Genomic DNA, 18,922 nt, shown 5'->3' with positions numbered 1-18,922 from the left:
AGGCTGACATTGTGATCTCTGGTCTGCTCAGCCTGTCCACCGTAGGACCCGTTAACATTAGAACCCCAGTTATTGGATGAACCAGAGGCGCCTCTTGGACATTATTGCACACTGCACGCCTAATTACTCTGTTATTTTTCCTGTAATGAAGGAATTCAAAAGGTTTGTTTGCACCATATCATGCTACAAACCTTTATCTAATTGATAAGGGTCATACTAAGGGTTGTTCCACTTGGTACGTTGATTTTCATAGCTTGTAGATCTCCATGAGTTCAAACAATAGTCCAATAGTCTCCCCTCTACAGGATCAATCACAAGGTGACCCAATAGTTCTACTCACCAATGCAGGAGCGTTGACGACAGAGAGGTTGTAACCATAGAGATATGACGAACCCAGGGCGCCGAAGAAGGCAGCATTCACCAGGCAGGCAGTGATACGCTGTAGATAAGAACATGGGCACGCACACACACACACACACACACACACACACAAAGAGATGTTAGAGATAATGTTATTGTTACAATAGCATGTTCTATGTGAACCAAGCTTGAGAATTCTGGGAAGGCAAAGGCATATATAGTAAATACACCTGGAATCTGGGCCACACATCCACAGCTATCTCAGTATGTCCTTATGTATGCCACTGTTTCTACAGCAACTGTCAGATCCACTCAATGCTAATGACTTTGAATACAATGAGTACATACTTACCCACACCTGGGTTCAAATCATATACGTAGATCTGCACATGTTTGGCGCTATTAGAAATAGCATACTCTATGCACTTTTTCAAATGTCCGGTGTAGCCAGCAGGGACAGCAACACTATCTGCTGGACCTTTAAGTATTTGAAAGGATATCAAATACTACTTGAAGCCAGGTCTGGAGAGTTATGATGAGGATGGATGGAGGACATCATGGATGAATCTCCTGTCACTCAAAATGCTTTTTTACTTTTTTATTTATTTAACCTTTATTTATTTAACCAGGAGGTCCCTTGAGATTAAAATCTATTTTTCGAGGGAGACCTGGCCAAGACAGCACATCTTTGTAAGCCAAGGTTACAACATTGGAGAATAAAGCACAATAAAAACAGACAAGGGACAACAGATACATATTTCGAAATCCATTTTAGGAATAGCAATTGCACTCTTCTGTTACACATTTCTTAATCAGAGCTTTGAACTCTCCCAGGGAGATGAGATTATTAAGATGTAGTGTGGTCTAGAGGTTATTCCACGATCAGGCTGCAAAATAAGAGAAAGCTGATCTGCCAAGTTCAGAGCAAATCCTGGGTAGCCGGGTAGAGCAACCTAGTGCAGTGGTTCTCAACCTTTTTTGGGCCAGCGCCCCCCTGTCCATTATCCAGGTCTCTTACCGCCCCCCATCAAAAGAAAATGGCTTTTTTTCTTCCCTGAATATTAATGTTGACTAATATTCAGTGTTATATCATTTAAAAAGCATGTCACTGAATGCCAAATAATGGATTTGATTTAACTGGGCAGTTGGAATATCATTATCATTAGTCTACCAGAGAGCAGAAAAGCCATGTGAATACAAATGCTGTTTATGAGTGTTAAACAAACTCAGACAACATCAGAGAATACAAACAGACTGTTTTATGATGCTAATATTTATTAATTTTTTATTAGACTTTGTTAACACAGTTCCAAAGTTCAGAGCACTGCGCTCTGGGACCGCTCAGAGATGGGTGCTCTCTGACTGAAAAGACGGTTTGCCCGAGCGAACTGACCGTTCGTGCATTTACGAATGTACCTGTAATAACACTGCTGACAGCTGATCAATCGCAAGCAGACAGAGTAGTGGTTTCCTATAGCAACAAAAGACGTTGACAGCTGTTCGGAGTGCTTATGTGTTCGTTTCCAGGGCATCACATGAGGAGCAACATATCACTAAAAAGCGATCGTATATTTTAGTTTGTAAACGTTAAGACGAACACATCGCAATGCTAACCTCAGAATGGCACTAGGGATAACATCCACAACAACACTTAACAGTAATACATTTATGTAATATACTGTAATGAACCTGCGAGGGGAAGGGACATTCGTAGCTGATTTCTCCAGGTTAGATTATTGGTAAGCGACAGAGAACTTTCCGGACTGGTTTATTACAATACGATCGCTTTTTTGAGATAGGTTGTTCCTGCTGTGATGTTCTGGTATGATGGTATGGTATTAGCACTCATTTTAACTAAATTAAATAAGCTGTATTGAAAGGAAGCGAACGCATAAGTGCAGAGGGTAGTGTGTATACGCAGAGGGTAGTGTGTATACGCAGAGGGTAGTGTGTATACGCGGGGAGGGAGTATTTGGCACGACAGGCTTACGTCACCGGCGGGGACATGGACTCAGTATCAAAACTAACATAATAAATATTCTCTCTCGCTAAGAGCCAACAATTACAACGAGCCTACAAACTGAAACACATGTCACTCAAGCATAGCCTACAAGGAAAACACTCATAGAAATTAAACAAGACCGTAAATTAAACAACACCTTATCGCTGTTAGATGAGCAACACAAATTAAATAGCCTATTCCTCATAAATCTTCGCCAACTGGCTAAATCCAAAGACAATCAACTATTTACAGTTATATAGCCTATTCCACTCCTATCCGTGTTCAATTTGTGCTATGCAAGAAAAGGATGGCAAGGGTTGAAACATGACATTACAGATGGGATGAACCGGGGTTCTTTCTATCGTAGACTAGCATAGTATTGCAATGTCTGCACTGTACATGAACTGTCAAGATTCTTCTACAATGCAGCTTACCCAGACACATTGGAAACTATCAAAAGCTCTGCCTTTGCTAGCTGAGTTTTTAGCTTCATCTTCTTGTTGACACTCTCACTTTAAAAAAAAATGTGGGCGCTGCGCTACGTGTGTCTGCATCACAGAGCCCGGCCAAGTTCAGAACACTGCGCTCTGGGAGCGCTCAGAGATGGGTGCTCTGACTGAAAAGACGGTTTGTCCGAGCGAAATGACCGTTCGTGCATTTACGCAGGGTGCGAAATAAGGGTGAGCTCGGGGAGCTACAGCTCCCCTAGTGGTGACATGAGCTCCCCTGGAAACATGGTTTGTGAAATTTTGGGGGAGCTCTAAAATATTCCAAATTGCGATGGATTTATTCCAAGTTGTGACGGATTTTACCTGGTGTAATATGATTTGTAGAGGCATACAATCTATTTTGATGTTGGTATTAGGTATATAAATGATATATAATAGCCTATATAGCCTACATATAGGCCTTTATTGGCTACAACTATGCGAAGGTAACAGAGCAGGGTGCACTGACGCTGAACCCCTCATAGTGATAAGTAGGTGGACATGGTGCGTGCTGCTGAAATAGCCGACATGCGGTGTGTGGTTTGAAAAAAGTAACGCCAGCTCAGTAAATAATTCAAAGTTAATGTTTACTTATAGGCCATGTGAATGTGACTGCACCACACATGTGAACAGTAACAAAGCAAATGCAGTTTAATTTTATGAAAAACATTGACGCTGAATCCGCTTAGCCTATATGCTCCTGAAACGACAGAGCAAACACGCTACATTACCAGGGATAATAATTACAATGAGCCATTCATTAAAAATAGAAAAAATAATATTAGGCTATTAAATCTCACTTAATGAGAAAACTGGCATCTCCCATCGGTCACTATTTGTTGGCTATCTGGTGATATGGACGTCTTTGAGTGTCTAGAAAAGCGCTATAAGTCTAATGTATTATTATTATTTATTATTATTATGGACGTCACTTTAATCCGGCAGTTCTCAAGGTTTTTATGCACCAATCGATTCCTCTAGTCAGTGCGTCTTTATCACATTCATTGACGAAAAGGACGACTCCCATGTATAGGTGGAAGGGAACATTCATTGTGAGCACGGAAAATGTGAGTCTCACAACGGCTTTGCATTGATGAAACCAGGTAGGATGAACGCATAGTTCACTGTCCATTCCTAAATGCCCTGTTTCCACCGTCAACTTTCCTCTTTAGACCTTTGGAGAGTGACATGATGTTTCTCTTGCTAGCAGGTTAAATGTTTAGCTAACTTCACCCGGCACGCAAACAACCAATCCAATAATAATGTGACCTTGTAAGTCTGGGAGGAGGGGGGAATAATTATCACAATAAAACTATGTTAAATAATTATTAGAATAAGTTAGGCTGTGCTACATCGTCAGTCCACACATTTATTATTCAAAAATATGGAAAAGGGTGAAACTACGTTTCAACGTTGTTGAGAATCACAACACAAACTTGCTAGTCAAGCCAAAATACTGCAACGTAATGGATTGGACTGCTACCTAAATAACTACAACACTACTTTACATTGTTAGCAGGCTCATAAAACAAGCCGTGTTAGTTGACTAGCGATGTGTCATTGATTTTCGACAACGCGGAAATGTATTCACATTTTTCGAAAGAAAAGTCAAAGCATTAGAACGTAGAACGGAACATCGCACGCGCGCTTTGCGCACGGAAAGCCACCGGCCCCGATTTGGGCAGAAATTTTTTTTCCGTCAGGAGATTTTTTTGTTGTTGCTTTAATCCCTGGGCTCCCCCGCACACCGTGATTTAATTCGCACACTGCATTTACGAACGTAGGCCTACCCGTAATAACACTGCTGACAGCTGTTTTTCATGAGAAAAATACTTAATGCGCGAACGCCCCCCAAGAACACCTCAACGCCCCCCTTTTAAAAATATCTGCTCCAGCGCCCCCCGATGTTGTCTGAACGCCCCCGTTGAGAAACGATGATCTAGTGGATCGTAACAGTTGGTGAGTGATATGAGGATATCAAGGGAGATTGCCCAGTATGGCTTTGTAAATAAAGATGTACCAGTCATGCTGTCTCCTTAGGCTTAATGGCCAGGAAACCAGATCATAAAGTACCCAGTGATGTGTCTGTGTACGGGACAGTGAGTTGGATATAAAGCGTAGAGACCTGTGATACACAGAGTCTAGGCAGCAGAGAGTAGAGCAGGCAGCATGCCTGTAAATAATGTCCCCATTGTCTAGAACACTTAAGAACGTAGCCTGAACACGTTTTTTCCTAACTGCTATTGTGGTTCGGCCTTCATTTATAATGTGATTCAGAACCAGATGTTGCTTCATATAAATGTCTGCAAGAGAACACGTATGCCAAAAAACCAATCACAGAGGACGGTTGAACACAAGTACTCTACTATTTTGAGTAAGTTATCCCTTTGAGCAACTTGGTGTGCACCTCCAGCATATTGATCAAGTCCAAGAACAATCCATCCATCTACTGTATAAGCTGAAATGGATCCCAATCCCAGGAAACTGGAAGGAATTAGATCCACAGTTAAAATGTATTGTGCAACTGGCCGAGGCTGCCTGCCTTCACCTGTGGGTAACTCATCAGGACCAAGGTGCACTGCGGTACAAAGAGTCTTTGTGAGGATCACTCTACACCTGGGCCAAATGAGGTGAAAGAAGGAGGGATGGAAAGAGGGAGAAGTGGAAGGACAAGAGCAGGCCATGGGAACAGACCTCTGGTCTTGGTAAGCCAACTGGTTTTGCATATTTCAGAGGGGTGGGGGGGGTGGGGGCGCAGGTTACCCATCAGCCAAGCGTAGCTCCAAACCACCTTCATTTCATCCCGCTCCCCTTTGACTTTTCAAATGGCAGCACCAATGTGTCTGTCTGGGTTGGAGCCTGGGCTTGTTACCTAGTTGTCATCTCTCCAGGTCACGTCCCTGGAGGCAACTGATTCTCCTCAGCTCCATTTCGGTCAGACTCAGTTATTAATAATAGACAGATAATCTGTATTGATAGAAGAGAAGGCATCATCTATGATTCATTGCTAGCTGAAGGTCTTTCAGAAGAGCAAGCTGTAGTGGTGTAAAAACTCTGCACTGCACTTTATATATATAGCACTATCCAATGCACTGTTGTCTGTCCTGTGTTGTCCTGTTTTTTGCATTTGTTTTTGATCATGTATACATAAACGCACCTACTATAACGCCAAAGCAAATTCCTATATGTGTATGCATAATGGCAATAAACTTTATCTGAACGCCAGGTTCACGCAACCGAGAGCCGAGGGCTGTTTATTTTTTATCTTATAACTTCAAAATGATACACACGTAGAAAAATAACAACGAGCAGAAAAAAAATCGTCACACATACAGAATTAAACATACACGTACTGTATAGATAATAAAAGAAAATAAATAAGTGTGTGTGTGTATGTGTGTGTGTGTGTGTGTGTGTGAGAGAGAGAGAGAGAGAGAGAGAGAGAGAGAGTGTGTTCATGTGTGCATGCATGACCATGTATACAGTATGCATGAATGCATGACTCTCTGGGCCCTATTATGCACTTCATAAGTCTTAAGCAATAAGACGAGGCGGTAGATCTAAACTTAAGACGTGGAGGCGTGGTCAAGGCCACTTTGCTATTATGCGTGCGGTAGTGGGCGCCTAAGACCCGGCGCTAAGCCCAGAAATGGGTGTGTTTTGGGCGTCTTCTCAATCAACCCAATCAGCGTGCCAGGTGCCATTCCCTTTAAGAACCGGCTGCGTTAAGTCATAAGCGCTATGCTATTATGCAGTTCATAGGCGCTAGACTTCATGCACGTTTTGAAACACGAGCGCGCCTCCGCGGTTTGCGCATGCTCGCTGACCCACTTCTTAAGAAGTCGGTCGGCGCGCATGCGCAAACCGCGGAGGCGCGCTCGTGTTTCAAAACGTGCATAAAGTCTAGCGACAGTGGAGGCTGGTGACTTCCAGAATTGAGGAGGCCAAATTTTTTCCCGCTTGCTCGCTTCACTCGCGATGGAATGTTCCCTGTTCTTCTTATCTGTCTTTGTTAAAAAAATATTAATTTGTGTTTGGCGGTACTGAAGGGATTGGGACACTCTCAGGATGGTGGATGAAGCAGCTTTTATTGCCTGCACAATGGGTCATCAAATAAACAAAACAATTGGCATGAATCTCTGGTCCGCCTGCAGCAGCTATTGTCCCTTCTGCTCAGGCTCACAACATTCACCACAACATACTACATACAATCAATGACATGTCAAAAGCACTCAAACACTATGTCAATCAGACACACAACATACAATTCAGAACAATGCTTCATCCATTTCTAATATTTATCCTGCAGAACAGCACTCATACGCGTGTGGCGGAAAAAGGTACTACACGGAGGCCAGGCCTCCTGTGCCCACCCATTTTCAGTGATTTGGCCAATCACATATTGCCATGAAAAAAATTGCATTACATTGACTTCTATGAGAAACCACTTTCCGACAGGAGGCCTGGCCTCCGTGTAGTACCTTTTTCCGCCACACGCGTGTATGAGTGCTGTTCTGCAGGATAAATATTAGAAATGGATGAAGTATTGTTCTGAATTGTATGTTGTGTGTCTGATAAAAAATATAATTATTGCTTTTTTAAATCTCTCTCTCTTCTCTCAAATTATTGGGGAGGCCAGGCCTCCTCCACCTCTATGGAGGAGCCTCCACTGGTCTTAACCTGGCGGTGCGTCTTAATTAAGACTTAAGACGGCAAGTTAAGAAGTGCATAATAGGGCCCTTTGTCTGCTTGAGAGGTGGATTGACCGTCCATTCTGCTCTTCCACCTCAGTTGGCTGACTGGCACAACCGCCTCTACGTGGCTGCAGCCGTCCTGCTATCCGGTCATGGCTTTTAACTGTCCTGGCTCCCCGCTGGTGGTATGAGCTCCCCACTGCTATCAGGACTGCAGAGTCACTTTCTATCTTCCGCCGTAGACTGAAGACCTCAATCTCTTCAGGCTACACCTTAACTGTCCCTCCTGAGACTTCTCTATCCCCTCTACCCCCTGTACAGTTTCTCTACTGTAAATAATAAAAACAACAAAATACAAAAATCTTAATTATTCCTTCTTCTAGCATTATGACTGCCAATCGCCTCTGGTCCAAGCATAGACTTATTCTTGCTATGACTGATGGATTAGATGATTCACATACTTAGTCAAATGTATTTGTGACAGGATCTGGTGAAAAAGTCCCCAAGTAGGGCATTTTCATTTTTTTAAAGATTATTAAAGTGCAGATTGTAAGCTTTCAAATGATGTGTCATACATAGAAATCTGTGTTGCTACACTTCAAACGGAAAATCGGAGAAAATCGCTTTGGGATAAAAAACACACGTTTGAAACCATTGCGTTGGTAGCTAGCAGCTAGCAAGAAAACATTGCTATGTAACATCTAACTGCATGTTTAGCACATCACCACTAGATAGGACATCACTAACCCAGTAGCCACGAAGCAGGACAGCAGATGATGCAGTGAATCCAAATCACAAATGAACGTATTTAGTGATCCTAAAACTATTGTTTGTTACTTGGAGTGGGCTCCACAACACTTAAACGTCCGTAATATGAAACACTTTTTCTTTGTTTTAAAGGTCATTTTCACCAGACCGTGTCACATATGCCAGTCCCTGCAGCTCGTTAATCTCTCTCATCTTAAGTGCACTCCTCCTGCAGCATGCCCTATTGTCCAACACAACCACACAGACACATCATCTCTTCAATCAAACACTTGGGGAGAAGCCGAATGGATCAAATCCACTTCGACCACCTGTTGTGTCCTGTTTATACCGCCAGTGGGCGATAGTATGCTAGTGATGTATGCAGTTACGGAAGTGATGTATGCACTTCCGGATGTTAAGATGAAGTCGAATAAACGTGCGAAGTGAAGAGCAGCTGCGTGTCTCCCGGTCTGATTCTTTCCTAACTACTTTCCTACTACAGAATACCACATTTTTGGCGACGAGGATGGCTATTTCCGTACCCTTACCTACACCGTTCATGCCTGTGCCAGGCGAACCTGCTATTTCTTTTCCTACTTGGTTGAGAATGTTTGAAAATTACATGCTCGTAATTGATGCTACCGGAGAAAAATGGCCGGAGGAAAGAAAGCGCGCGATTCTTCTCCATGCACTTGGGACCGAAGGACAAAGACTGTTCTACACTCTAAAGGATACGGGTGTTACCTACACTTCTGCCGTGGATGGACTGAAAAAGTACTTTGTTCCTAAGGTGAATGTGATTGCTGAACGTCACAAATTTCGGCAGAGAGCTCAGGGTCCTGACGAGACGGTTAATCAGTTCCTTGCTTCATTACGCGAGCTAGCTGCAGCTTGTGAATTTGGTGCCATGGAGGAACAAATGATTCGTGATCAACTGATTGAGCGTGTTGCTAATACACGCATACGAGACAGACTTTTGCTTGAATCGGACTTGTCTCTGGACAAAGCTACTTCAATGGCCTTACAAATCTAGGCTGGACTACGGAACTCCAACGTTCTCTCTGGAGCTACAGCTTCGGTGAGAGCCATCGAGAAACAGCCGACGAGGAGGAGGTTCGACAAGGGCAAGAAGAAAGCTCCGACGACGACTGCACCTGCCACGGTCTACAGCCAGCCAGCTACAACTGGGAATCAGCGCGCCTGCTTCCGATGCGGATCCACAGGACACTTAGCTAACAAGCCTACATGCCCGGCGGTTAAGGTGACTTGCAATACATGCGGAAAAGTTGGACATTTTTCCAAGGTGTGTAGATCGGCTCAAAAAGAGGTGCGTGAGGTAGTGGTGAATGACGTTACTGTGCTTTACATGCAGGGGGCCGTCGTGAATGATAAAATTATGTGTACTGTACGAGTTGATGCAAATTATCATTCCCATGATGTTGAGCTGATAGTGGATACAGGCTCACCTGTTTCTATTATTCCAGAGAGTACTTACCAGACACTTTTCCATACATGTGGCCTTGCTGAGCCTACAGTGAATCTGCTTACTTACTCCAGAGAGAAAATTCCTGTTAAAGGTTGCATGCATGCTACAGATGTTCATAATGGACATTCAGTTACAGGTTCATTGATAGTGGTTGAATCAGGAAATGCATTGCTGGGACTAGATTTATTTGTAGCATTGCAGATGTGCATTGAGGGTAACAAAATTATTACTGTTAGCCCTGCTAGCTCTCCTACTGTGCTCCGAGCACCTACTGTACAGAGTACCACTCCACAGACCGAACCAGAGGTTCTAGTACAGGAGTTAGGGTGTGCAAAAGGTTTTATGCACAAAATACAGGTTAAACCAGATGCTGTGCCAGTACAGCAGAAACTGAGGAGGCTTCCGTTCTCAGTGAGGCAGGCTGTGACCGATGAGCTCGCAGATCTACAGGAAAAAGGCGTTATAGAACGTATAGACGCATCTCCATGGGTTTCCCCTATAGTTGTGACCCAGAGAAAGGGGGGAGGAAAGCCTCGCCTGTGTGTTGACCTCAGAGAACCTAATAAGGCAATCATCAGTGACTGTCATCCCTTACCGCACATGGATGAACTGTTCGCTGAGCTCCGTGGAGCCACAGTCTTTTCTACTATAGACTTAGCCTCTGCTTATCACCAGTTGCCATTGCATCCAGATAGCCGTGATTTAACTGCGTTTATCACGCATGAGAGTCTCTTTCGTTTCTGCCGAGTGCCATTTGGCCTCGCTTCTGCTCCTTCAGCTTTTCAGAAAATGATGTCGACTGTACTGACAGGCCTGCCAGGCGTACAGGCCTACCTGGATGATGTGATTTGCTACGGCGTCACACAGCAGGATCACGATGTCAGCCTACGGAGAGTGCTACATGCTCTAAATGAAGTGGGACTTAAACTGAACATGCACAAGTGTAAGTTCAACCAGAAAGCTCTGCGCTTCCTGGGCCACACTGTGTCCAAAGATGGTCTTCATCCTGACCAAGACGGGGTCAGTGCTGTGGCGAACGCGCCTGCCCCGCACGACACATCCTCCCTGCGGTCCTTCCTAGGACTTGCATCGTGGTATAGTAAATTCATACCTGACTTCTCTACTGTGGTGGAACCGCTACGTGCTACACTCAGGGAATCTACTGACACTAAGTTTGAATGGACAGCGGATGCAGAGTCCAGTTTTACTGAGGTTAAGAGACTGATTACTGAGAGTCCTACCTTAGCATTATATGATCCTGAGTTACCTACTTATGTCACTACCGATGCTTCTAACTATGGATTGGGGGCTGTAATGAGCCAGATTAGTTACCTACTTATGTCACTACCGATGCTTCTAACTATGGATTGGGGGCTGTAATGAGCCAGATTCACCCAGACAATACAGAGAGAACCATAGCTTTTGCGTCCAGGACACTTTCTCCTGCAGAGAGAAAGTACTCTACCGTAGAGCGTGAGGCGCTGGCATGCGTTTGGGCGGTGGAAAGGTGGAGAACCTACCTGTGGGGACATCGTTTTGTCCTACGCACAGACCACCAAGCGTTGACAACCCTACTCACTTCCAGGGGTACGGGTCGCGCAGGTCTGAGAATAGCGAGATGGTCTGCACGTCTACTATGCTTTACTTATGATGTCACTTACCATCCAGGGAAACGTAATGTGACTGCTGACTGCTTGTCCAGACTCCCTCTGCCTTCGACAGGAGAGGTGGAGGAGGAGCCAGACATGGTGGCTACTGTGTTCACAGGTTCCTCACATGCCATATCTGTGACCGAGTTCATTGCTGCCTGTGAGGCCTGTCCTGAACTGACTCAACTGAGACAGCAGATACAGAAAGGTTGGCCAAAATGCAGTAAGAATGTGACAAAGGAACTTGCTCCATATTTTAGAGTGAGAGATGAACTGGCTGTGGATGAACTACTTGTCATGAGAGGCCCCGACCGTGTGGTGGTTCCTACTACACTACGGTCTAAAGTTGTAAATTTAGCTCATGAAGCGCATCAGGGAATAGTGCGTACTAAACAGAGACTACGAGAGCTATATTGGTGGCCGCAAATGGACAGATGTGTCCAGACATTAGTAGGCTCATGTGTACCCTGTCAATACAATGACAAAACAGCCAAAACTGCGCCTGCACCACTTACCCCAGTGGAACTGCCAGGTGGACCATGGGAGAAGGTGGCCATTGACATTGTTGGTCCCTTTGACTGTGCGACATGGGACTGCCGTTATGCTATTACACTCACAGACTATTACAGTAAGTGGCCAGCGGTGGCGTTTGTCTCTACTGTAACTACAGAGGCGGTTATTAGCTTCTTGACTACAGTGTTTAGTCGTGAAGGTAACCCTTCCTTCCTGGTCTCTGACAACGGATGTCAGTTTACCTCCCATGCTTTTGCAAGCTTTCTGGGAGAGAGAGAGATAAAGCACCTGCGTTCCAGTGTTTATTATCCAAGAGCCAACGGGGTTATTGAGAGATTTAATCGAGTTCTCAAAGAGTGTATTCAGACGGCTGAGAGAATGCACAAGCCATGGAAACATGCAGTAACAGAGTTCTTACTGAACTATCGCGCTACGCCGCATGCTACTACAGGAGCTACTCCCTTTGAGTTGCTGAGGAACAGAAAGATGCGTACAAAACTAAATGTCCTCCCTGTCTCACAACAAATTAAGTCACATGAGAAAGTGCAGGAGACAGTGAGACGCAAGCAACAGGAGAGTAAGGAGTACACAGACAGAATGAGGGGAGCGAAAGTGCCCATGTTCCAAGTGAATGACACCGTACGTGTCCGCAGACCGGAGCATGTAAAAAAGGGATCATCAAGATTCACAGAACCGCTGACAGTAGTTAGTAAAGCAGGACAGAATACATACCTGCTCAGTGATGGTCGAAAATGGAATGCATCCAAGCTTACACGCTTCCCCAAGGATGCTCTGTCTGGCACCAGTGGTGAAAAGGAGATTGAGCTAGAGGAGTTCATGGTGCCCGAGACAGAGAATGTGTTTAATGAACCAGGTCCAAGAAGGAACCTTAGAGTCAGAAACCCACCTAGGTGGCTGGTAGACTTTGTGCCGTAGAGAACGTACTAAAAGGGTAGGATAGAACACGGTTCTAACTTAGTACAAAAAGGTCCTACAATGCAATGACAAAAGTGAATGTTCATTTCATGTTTCACTGTCATAAACTGTTTATTGTTGTTATTCATTCTGCTGATTCATTCATTTTCATTTCCTTAGTTTTCATTTTATTTCAATTGTACTGACACCAGTCTACAGAATATGGCATTCTTTGAGTACTGTAATTCCTTTAAGAAAGGGGGAAATGTTGTGTCCTGTTTATACCGCCAGTGGGCGCTAGTATGCTAGTGATGTATGCAGTTACGGAAGTGATGTATGCACTTCCGGATGTTAAGATGAAGTCGAATAAACGTGCGAAGTGAAGAGCAGCTGCGTGTCTCCCGGTCTGATTCTTTCCTAACTACTTTCCTACTACAGAATACCACACCACCCTGGCGACAGTTTAAATACCCACAGAAAAACACCAACATGTTGGCAGAGTTGCTGTAGCTTTAGAAGTAGTTTAGATGGTTTCTGTCTTTTATTATAAAAACATTATTGACATTATTGGTATTCCCTCCATATAATCACTGAATTAAAGAGTACCTGTGAAAATAGTTTGTAGCTTAATCAGCTTCTTAGATAGATTACCTCCCTTCACGACTGACTGACTGACTGACTGTCTCCCAGGCTTAAGGCTGTATTTGGCAAATTCTATTTGCTTACAGCAAATCAGTTCATGAATTACAGAGAACTGAAGAGGGAGAATGGTTAATATCAAAAGCAATGGGATTTTTCAGATATCCTTATATAATATCTACTTTCATCTCATCTCTAGTCATCAGCTTATTCTCTCCTAGGCCCTATGTGCAGGTAGCAACCAGCACGCGGAGACGCAGCATGTTTTATATGTTCAACATGAACTCGCCGCACCTGAGTGGAAAATTCATGACAAGAACTGCGCTGTTTGTGTTATGAGCATGCTGTGTCCATACGGTCTACTGCTGAAATGTGCAGAATAAACAGAGGAACATTATATTGCTATGAGTTCATTAATATTAGTCGATACTCATATTCATTCAAAGTACTTGATTCTCAATCTGTATAATACATATGATTGGACAACTAGGGGTGTGATTTAAGATGCTTAAAATGATGGGGCTGCACATTGTGCGCAAGTCAAGGTGCACCAGTCAGTCAGAACAGATATTAGCAAACACCTGTAGCTGTTCCTCTCAAGAATTTCCCAGCACATGGATCCATTCATCTTCCCTTCAATCATTTGGATTCCACCAGCACCATGTGAAGAGAAACAGCCCCATATCATGATGATTCCACCTCCAAACGTCACTGTAGGTCTGGTATTTTTAGGATCATATGCAGAGCCACTTCTCAAACATGGCACGTCACGTTGTTGCTGAAAAGTTTGTTTGGTCTTGTATGAGCGACTACATTCTCCCAGTAATCTACAGACTCATTAGCTGTTAGCATAAGCTGGTTTAGTGCTTTTCCTACTCAATACTTTTTTCCCATGTCATTCCACTTCTGCAGTATAGCTTTTTTATGGATTGGTTACAATTTCTTTAGCTGTGTAGTTTAATTGAGTTAATACCATTGCCTAAATTCCATGTGAATAGCTGCAATGTTGAATTAAAAAACTGTTGATGTGTTGAATACTTATTCCCCCCACTGTATGATGATCAGATGCACAAGCAGGATCCCATATGAGATGTTGTGTGGATATGCTCAGATCACCGTCACAAAGTCTTCAAGAATCAAATTAGTAATCAAATTAAAGCAGAAGTTGGGACTGTATATGGGCCCGTCTGGCTTCATTGTGTCGGGCTCACAGGGACAGGATCCTGGTCCTGTCTTGTTCATCTTGACATTTACATTTTAACCATTTAGCAGACACCTTTGTCCAAAGCGATTTACAATGAGAGATTACAGGGACAATCTCCCTGGAGTTATTTAGGGCTAAGTGCCTTACTCAAGGGCACACTAGTGGTGCTCCCAGGTGAGATTTGAACTCATGACCTTCTTGTTCAAATGGTTCTCACAAAGAATTTGATCTGTTGCTAATGGAGTGACACCCAGTAGCTTCTTGAAGAAGGTAATTGCATAATAGGCCATACGAAATCCTCTACAAAGTGTGAACCCCATCACATTCAATATGTGATTAGCGCATGTTAGCGGGTCACGGTAGATAAACACCCTGGCAGCTTGAACAGATGTATTCCATGCCTTTCACGTCAGGGGCTAAGATCACATGGAAACAAACACAAGCACAACCATGGACCATATTGTTATTAGAAGGACCACGCACTCTTCAGATGTGAATGATGTCCATGTGGGGTGACAGCAAAACATATACAAGGGTAGTGGTTTGACTAGGTTTGACTAGGTGGTTTGACTAGGTCTGATGAGATCCTGAAATGACTCACTGACCTGGTCTGACTCAGCTGTCTTGTTACTGTTGATCCGGCGGTCCGGCTCATCTTTTTGGGTCTTCTCAGGCTTTCCCATTTTGTTGACGTAATGGGGTATTACTCACCCACCACACACAAATACCTATGGAGACAGACAATGTGGTAAGGGTGCTAGTTTTTATATAGGAAATGATTGTGCTGACATAAGTTTCCACGACTTGAAACAGGCCAAAAGGGAAACGTTATTACTCAGCACAGATTACTCGGTAGATGAGTGGAATTCAATGAGGATCTTTTTTAAATTATTAAATAATGACAATTATTAATTCTTAAATTCTTTAAATACTACACAAATGTTCAGTATGTGAATCTCAACTGGATACTAATTCAAACACAATTTCTCACAACATACAAGGATATTGTTATTTGTTATCCTAGAAACCTCCAGGTTGAATAGTATTCTTAGTGGTGGAGCAAATATACATATCAGAGACCAGAGTCAATATAACACAGTTGCAGAAATAAACCACTGAATACATTCTCCGATTGCTCTGTGGTTGTCAGGTTAAAGAGGTAAAGTCAGACTGCCATCTGGTGGCTACTGTGATATTCCACTTCTCATGGTTCCTTGCAGACTAAGGCCTAGTAGTAGCACATATTTTACAGTATAACCTTTCATTCTTTTAAAACGTTGTTTTATTTGACAGTATTTTTTTAAGGCATTCCAAGTATATGAGGATTAGTTTGGGATTGACGGGATAGTGAGAGCGGGCCTAGCGGACGTTTGTTTGTTTTCAAGGTGCGTCTTGCACGAGGATACAGTGACCAGTCATACAAGTGAAATTGCCCAAAAATTATTGGATCTGATTGCTTTAAATGAATGTTGTCAGACTATGTTATATTATAGAGTAAGGCCATGGTATTGTCACAAAGTGAGAAAACAATACAGTAGCAGTGGTAATAAACAACCCTCCAAAGATGTCATGTGATTCTAAGAACAGCCTAGTCTTCCTCCAGTCCTATACATCCCATTTCTCCAACAGGCAACAGGCTTTTGCATGTGGGCTTAAAACTATATTATCTGAGCTTCCATCACAGTAGCCTGTGAGATCCCAAATCAGGAGCATTCAAAATATCATCCTGCATGAAAGAACAGGTGGTGTGGCAACCCCTCGTTCCAACGGGGAGGTAAAGGTCTTCAGCACCACGGAAAGCGGCCACCACGCCCGCGGGGCCCACGGGCCAATCGGCCCAACTCGGCGCACCTGAGAAAGCACAGGAAAGGAGCCGGGAGACAGTCAGAAGGGAGAGGGGGGGCCAGAAGGGAGAGGGGGGGGGGCAGAAGGGAGAGGGGTGTGCCAGAAGGGAGAGGGAGGGGCCAGAAGGGAGGGGGGGGCAGAAGGGAGAGGGGCAGGGGGGGGGGGGAGGGAGAGGGGGGGGCCAGAAGGGAGAGGAGGGGCCAGAAGGGAGAGGGGGGGGGGCAGAAGGGAGAGGGGGGGGGCCAGAAGGGAGAGGGAGGCCAGAAGGGAGAGGGGGGGCCAGAAGGGAGAGGGGGGGCCAGAAGGGAGAGGGGGGGGGGGGCAGAAGGGAGAGGGGGGGGGGGGCAGAAGGGAGAGGGGGGGCCAGAAGGGAGAGGGGGGGGCCAGAAGGGAGAGGGGGGGGCCAGAAGGGAGAGGGGGCCAGAAGGGAGAGGGGGGGGGGGCAGAAGGGAGAGGGGGGGCCAGAAGGGAGAGGGGGGGCCAGAAGGGAGAGGGGGGGGCCAGAAGGGAGAGGGGGCCAGAAGGAAGAGGGGGGGCCAGAAGGGAGAGGGGGGGGGGCAGAAGGGAGAGGGGGGGCCAGAATGGAGAGGGGGGGGCCAGAAGGGAGAGGGGGGGGGGGCAGAAGGGAGCGGGGGGGGGGGCAGAAGGGAGAGGGGGGGGGCCAGAAGGGAGCGGGGGGGGGGGCAGAAGGGAGAGGGGGGTGCCTGACAACTTTGCAGCCAGGAGGAAGGTGAGCACCAGAAACCGGTAGTATCAAAATTGTGTTGAAACCTAACATGCCCTGTTCTGTCTCCCCAGTAACCCCCCAGACGAGAGGCAGGTTGGTGGGGGACCCCCCAGACGAGAGGCAGGTTGGTGGGAGACCCCCCAGACGACGGGCAGGTTGGTGGGAGACCCCCCAGACGAGGGGCAGGTTTGTGGGAGACCCCCCAGACGAGGGGCAGGTTGGTAGGAGACCCCCCAGACTAGAGGCAGGTTGGTGGGAGACCCCCCAGACGAGAGGCAGGTTAGTGGGAGACCCCCCAGACGAGAGGCAGGTTGGTGGGAGACCCCCCAGACGAGGGGCAGCTGCCCCATTCCAGACCAGAGGGACCTGGGTCCAGCCCAGACCAGAGGGACCTGGGTCCAGCCCAGACCAGGTGGACATGGGTCCATCTTTCCCCTTTTTCCCTCTCACCAGGAAGATCCTTAGTTGGACTATTAAACACAGATGTTCCCTTTGTCTTCTGAAATCTGGCCAGAGTGGCTGAGACGTACCCTGGTGTCTGTGTCCTTCTCTAATGTGGGTGTGTCCTTCTCCCCCCATCCGGTACAAGTGGCCACAGTGTCTATCCCCTATACCATAACACAGACTCACATCGCAAGTCAATTTCACGGTGGTCAAATGGAAAGTACTGTATAAGCTCATATTTGTAGACTAGGCCTACGTTGTAGCTGAGAGTATCTGTCATGTGAATTCATGAATTGAATTATACAATTATACAAGTCTGAAGTTTACATACATTTAGGTTGAACTAATTTCTTAACCACAGATTTCATACTACTACTTTGTGCATGACACAAGTCATTTTGTTTTCCAACAATTATTTACAGACAGATTATTTCAGTTATATTATTATATTAAATTCTCACTTATAAAGAAATCAGCCAAGACCTCAGAAAAGTCGGGTTCATCCTTGGGAGCAATTTCCAAACGCCTGTACAGGGATTGTCCTGCGCATGTCCAAGATGGCGCCGTCCATGGCAGCTGTGGTACTGTGGAGTGTTGTTTGGTGTGTCTGTATGTCTGGAATAATGGATTCGTGTTCTGTGACATCTCTTATGTAAGAGAAGAACTCTTATGTCTCAGGGATTCCACCCCCTTGGACATTTTTCCTATTTTTCTCACCCGATCTACGGAAGTGCTGGATATCCTGATCCGAGGAACCGCAATCTTCACCCAGGCTGTGAGGTGGGTGAGACGACAGCGGGGAAAGAGAGCCGGGGCTCTCGCTAGACTGAGAAGACGCGGCTCCCGCACTCCACTCCCAGGAATATTTCTGGCCAACGTGAACTCCTTATGTAATAAAATGGACGAACTCCGGTGCCTTGTAGCGAAAAGCAAGGACTACAACTCTTCAGCAGCTTATGCCATCACGGAGACCTGGCTCTCTGAGGACGTCCCAGACGCAGCAGTACAACTGGAGGGTTTCCAGCTGTACCGAGCCGACAGAGACACATTTTCGTCCGGAAAAGTCTGCGGAGGAGGGGTATGTTTTTTCGTTAACGAGTCCTGGTGTACTGACGTGACAGTGATTAAACAACACTGCTCGGCTGCCCTAGAACTCATCATCATTAACTGTCGCCCGTTTTACTCGCCCCGTGAGTTCAGCTCTTTTAT

The 18,922-nt window shown here is 45.3% G+C and overlaps 1 protein-coding gene across 1 annotated transcript in view; it reads right to left on the bottom strand.

Annotated features, from left to right (window-relative positions):
- slc2a9l2 (solute carrier family 2 member 9, like 2) overlaps positions 1 to 18,922 on the bottom strand; it is a 301,840-nt gene that overhangs the window by 267,139 nt on the left and 15,779 nt on the right. Inside the window, exons 2-3 of the mRNA XM_080528977.1 lie at positions 15,303 to 15,425; positions 341 to 439 (exon numbers count right to left, since the gene is read on the bottom strand). Coding sequence (XP_080385103.1) covers positions 341 to 439; positions 15,303 to 15,380 — 177 coding nt within the window. The 5' untranslated portion in view covers positions 15,381 to 15,425. The remainder of the gene's footprint in view (positions 1 to 340; positions 440 to 15,302; positions 15,426 to 18,922) is intronic.

The sequence above is a fragment of the Nansenia antarctica genome (genome assembly GCF_963989245.1).
Source record: "Nansenia antarctica genome assembly, chromosome: 4".
NCBI lineage: Eukaryota > Metazoa > Chordata > Actinopteri > Argentiniformes > Microstomatidae > Nansenia > Nansenia antarctica.
This window is presented reverse-complemented; position numbering and strand designations above follow the sequence as displayed.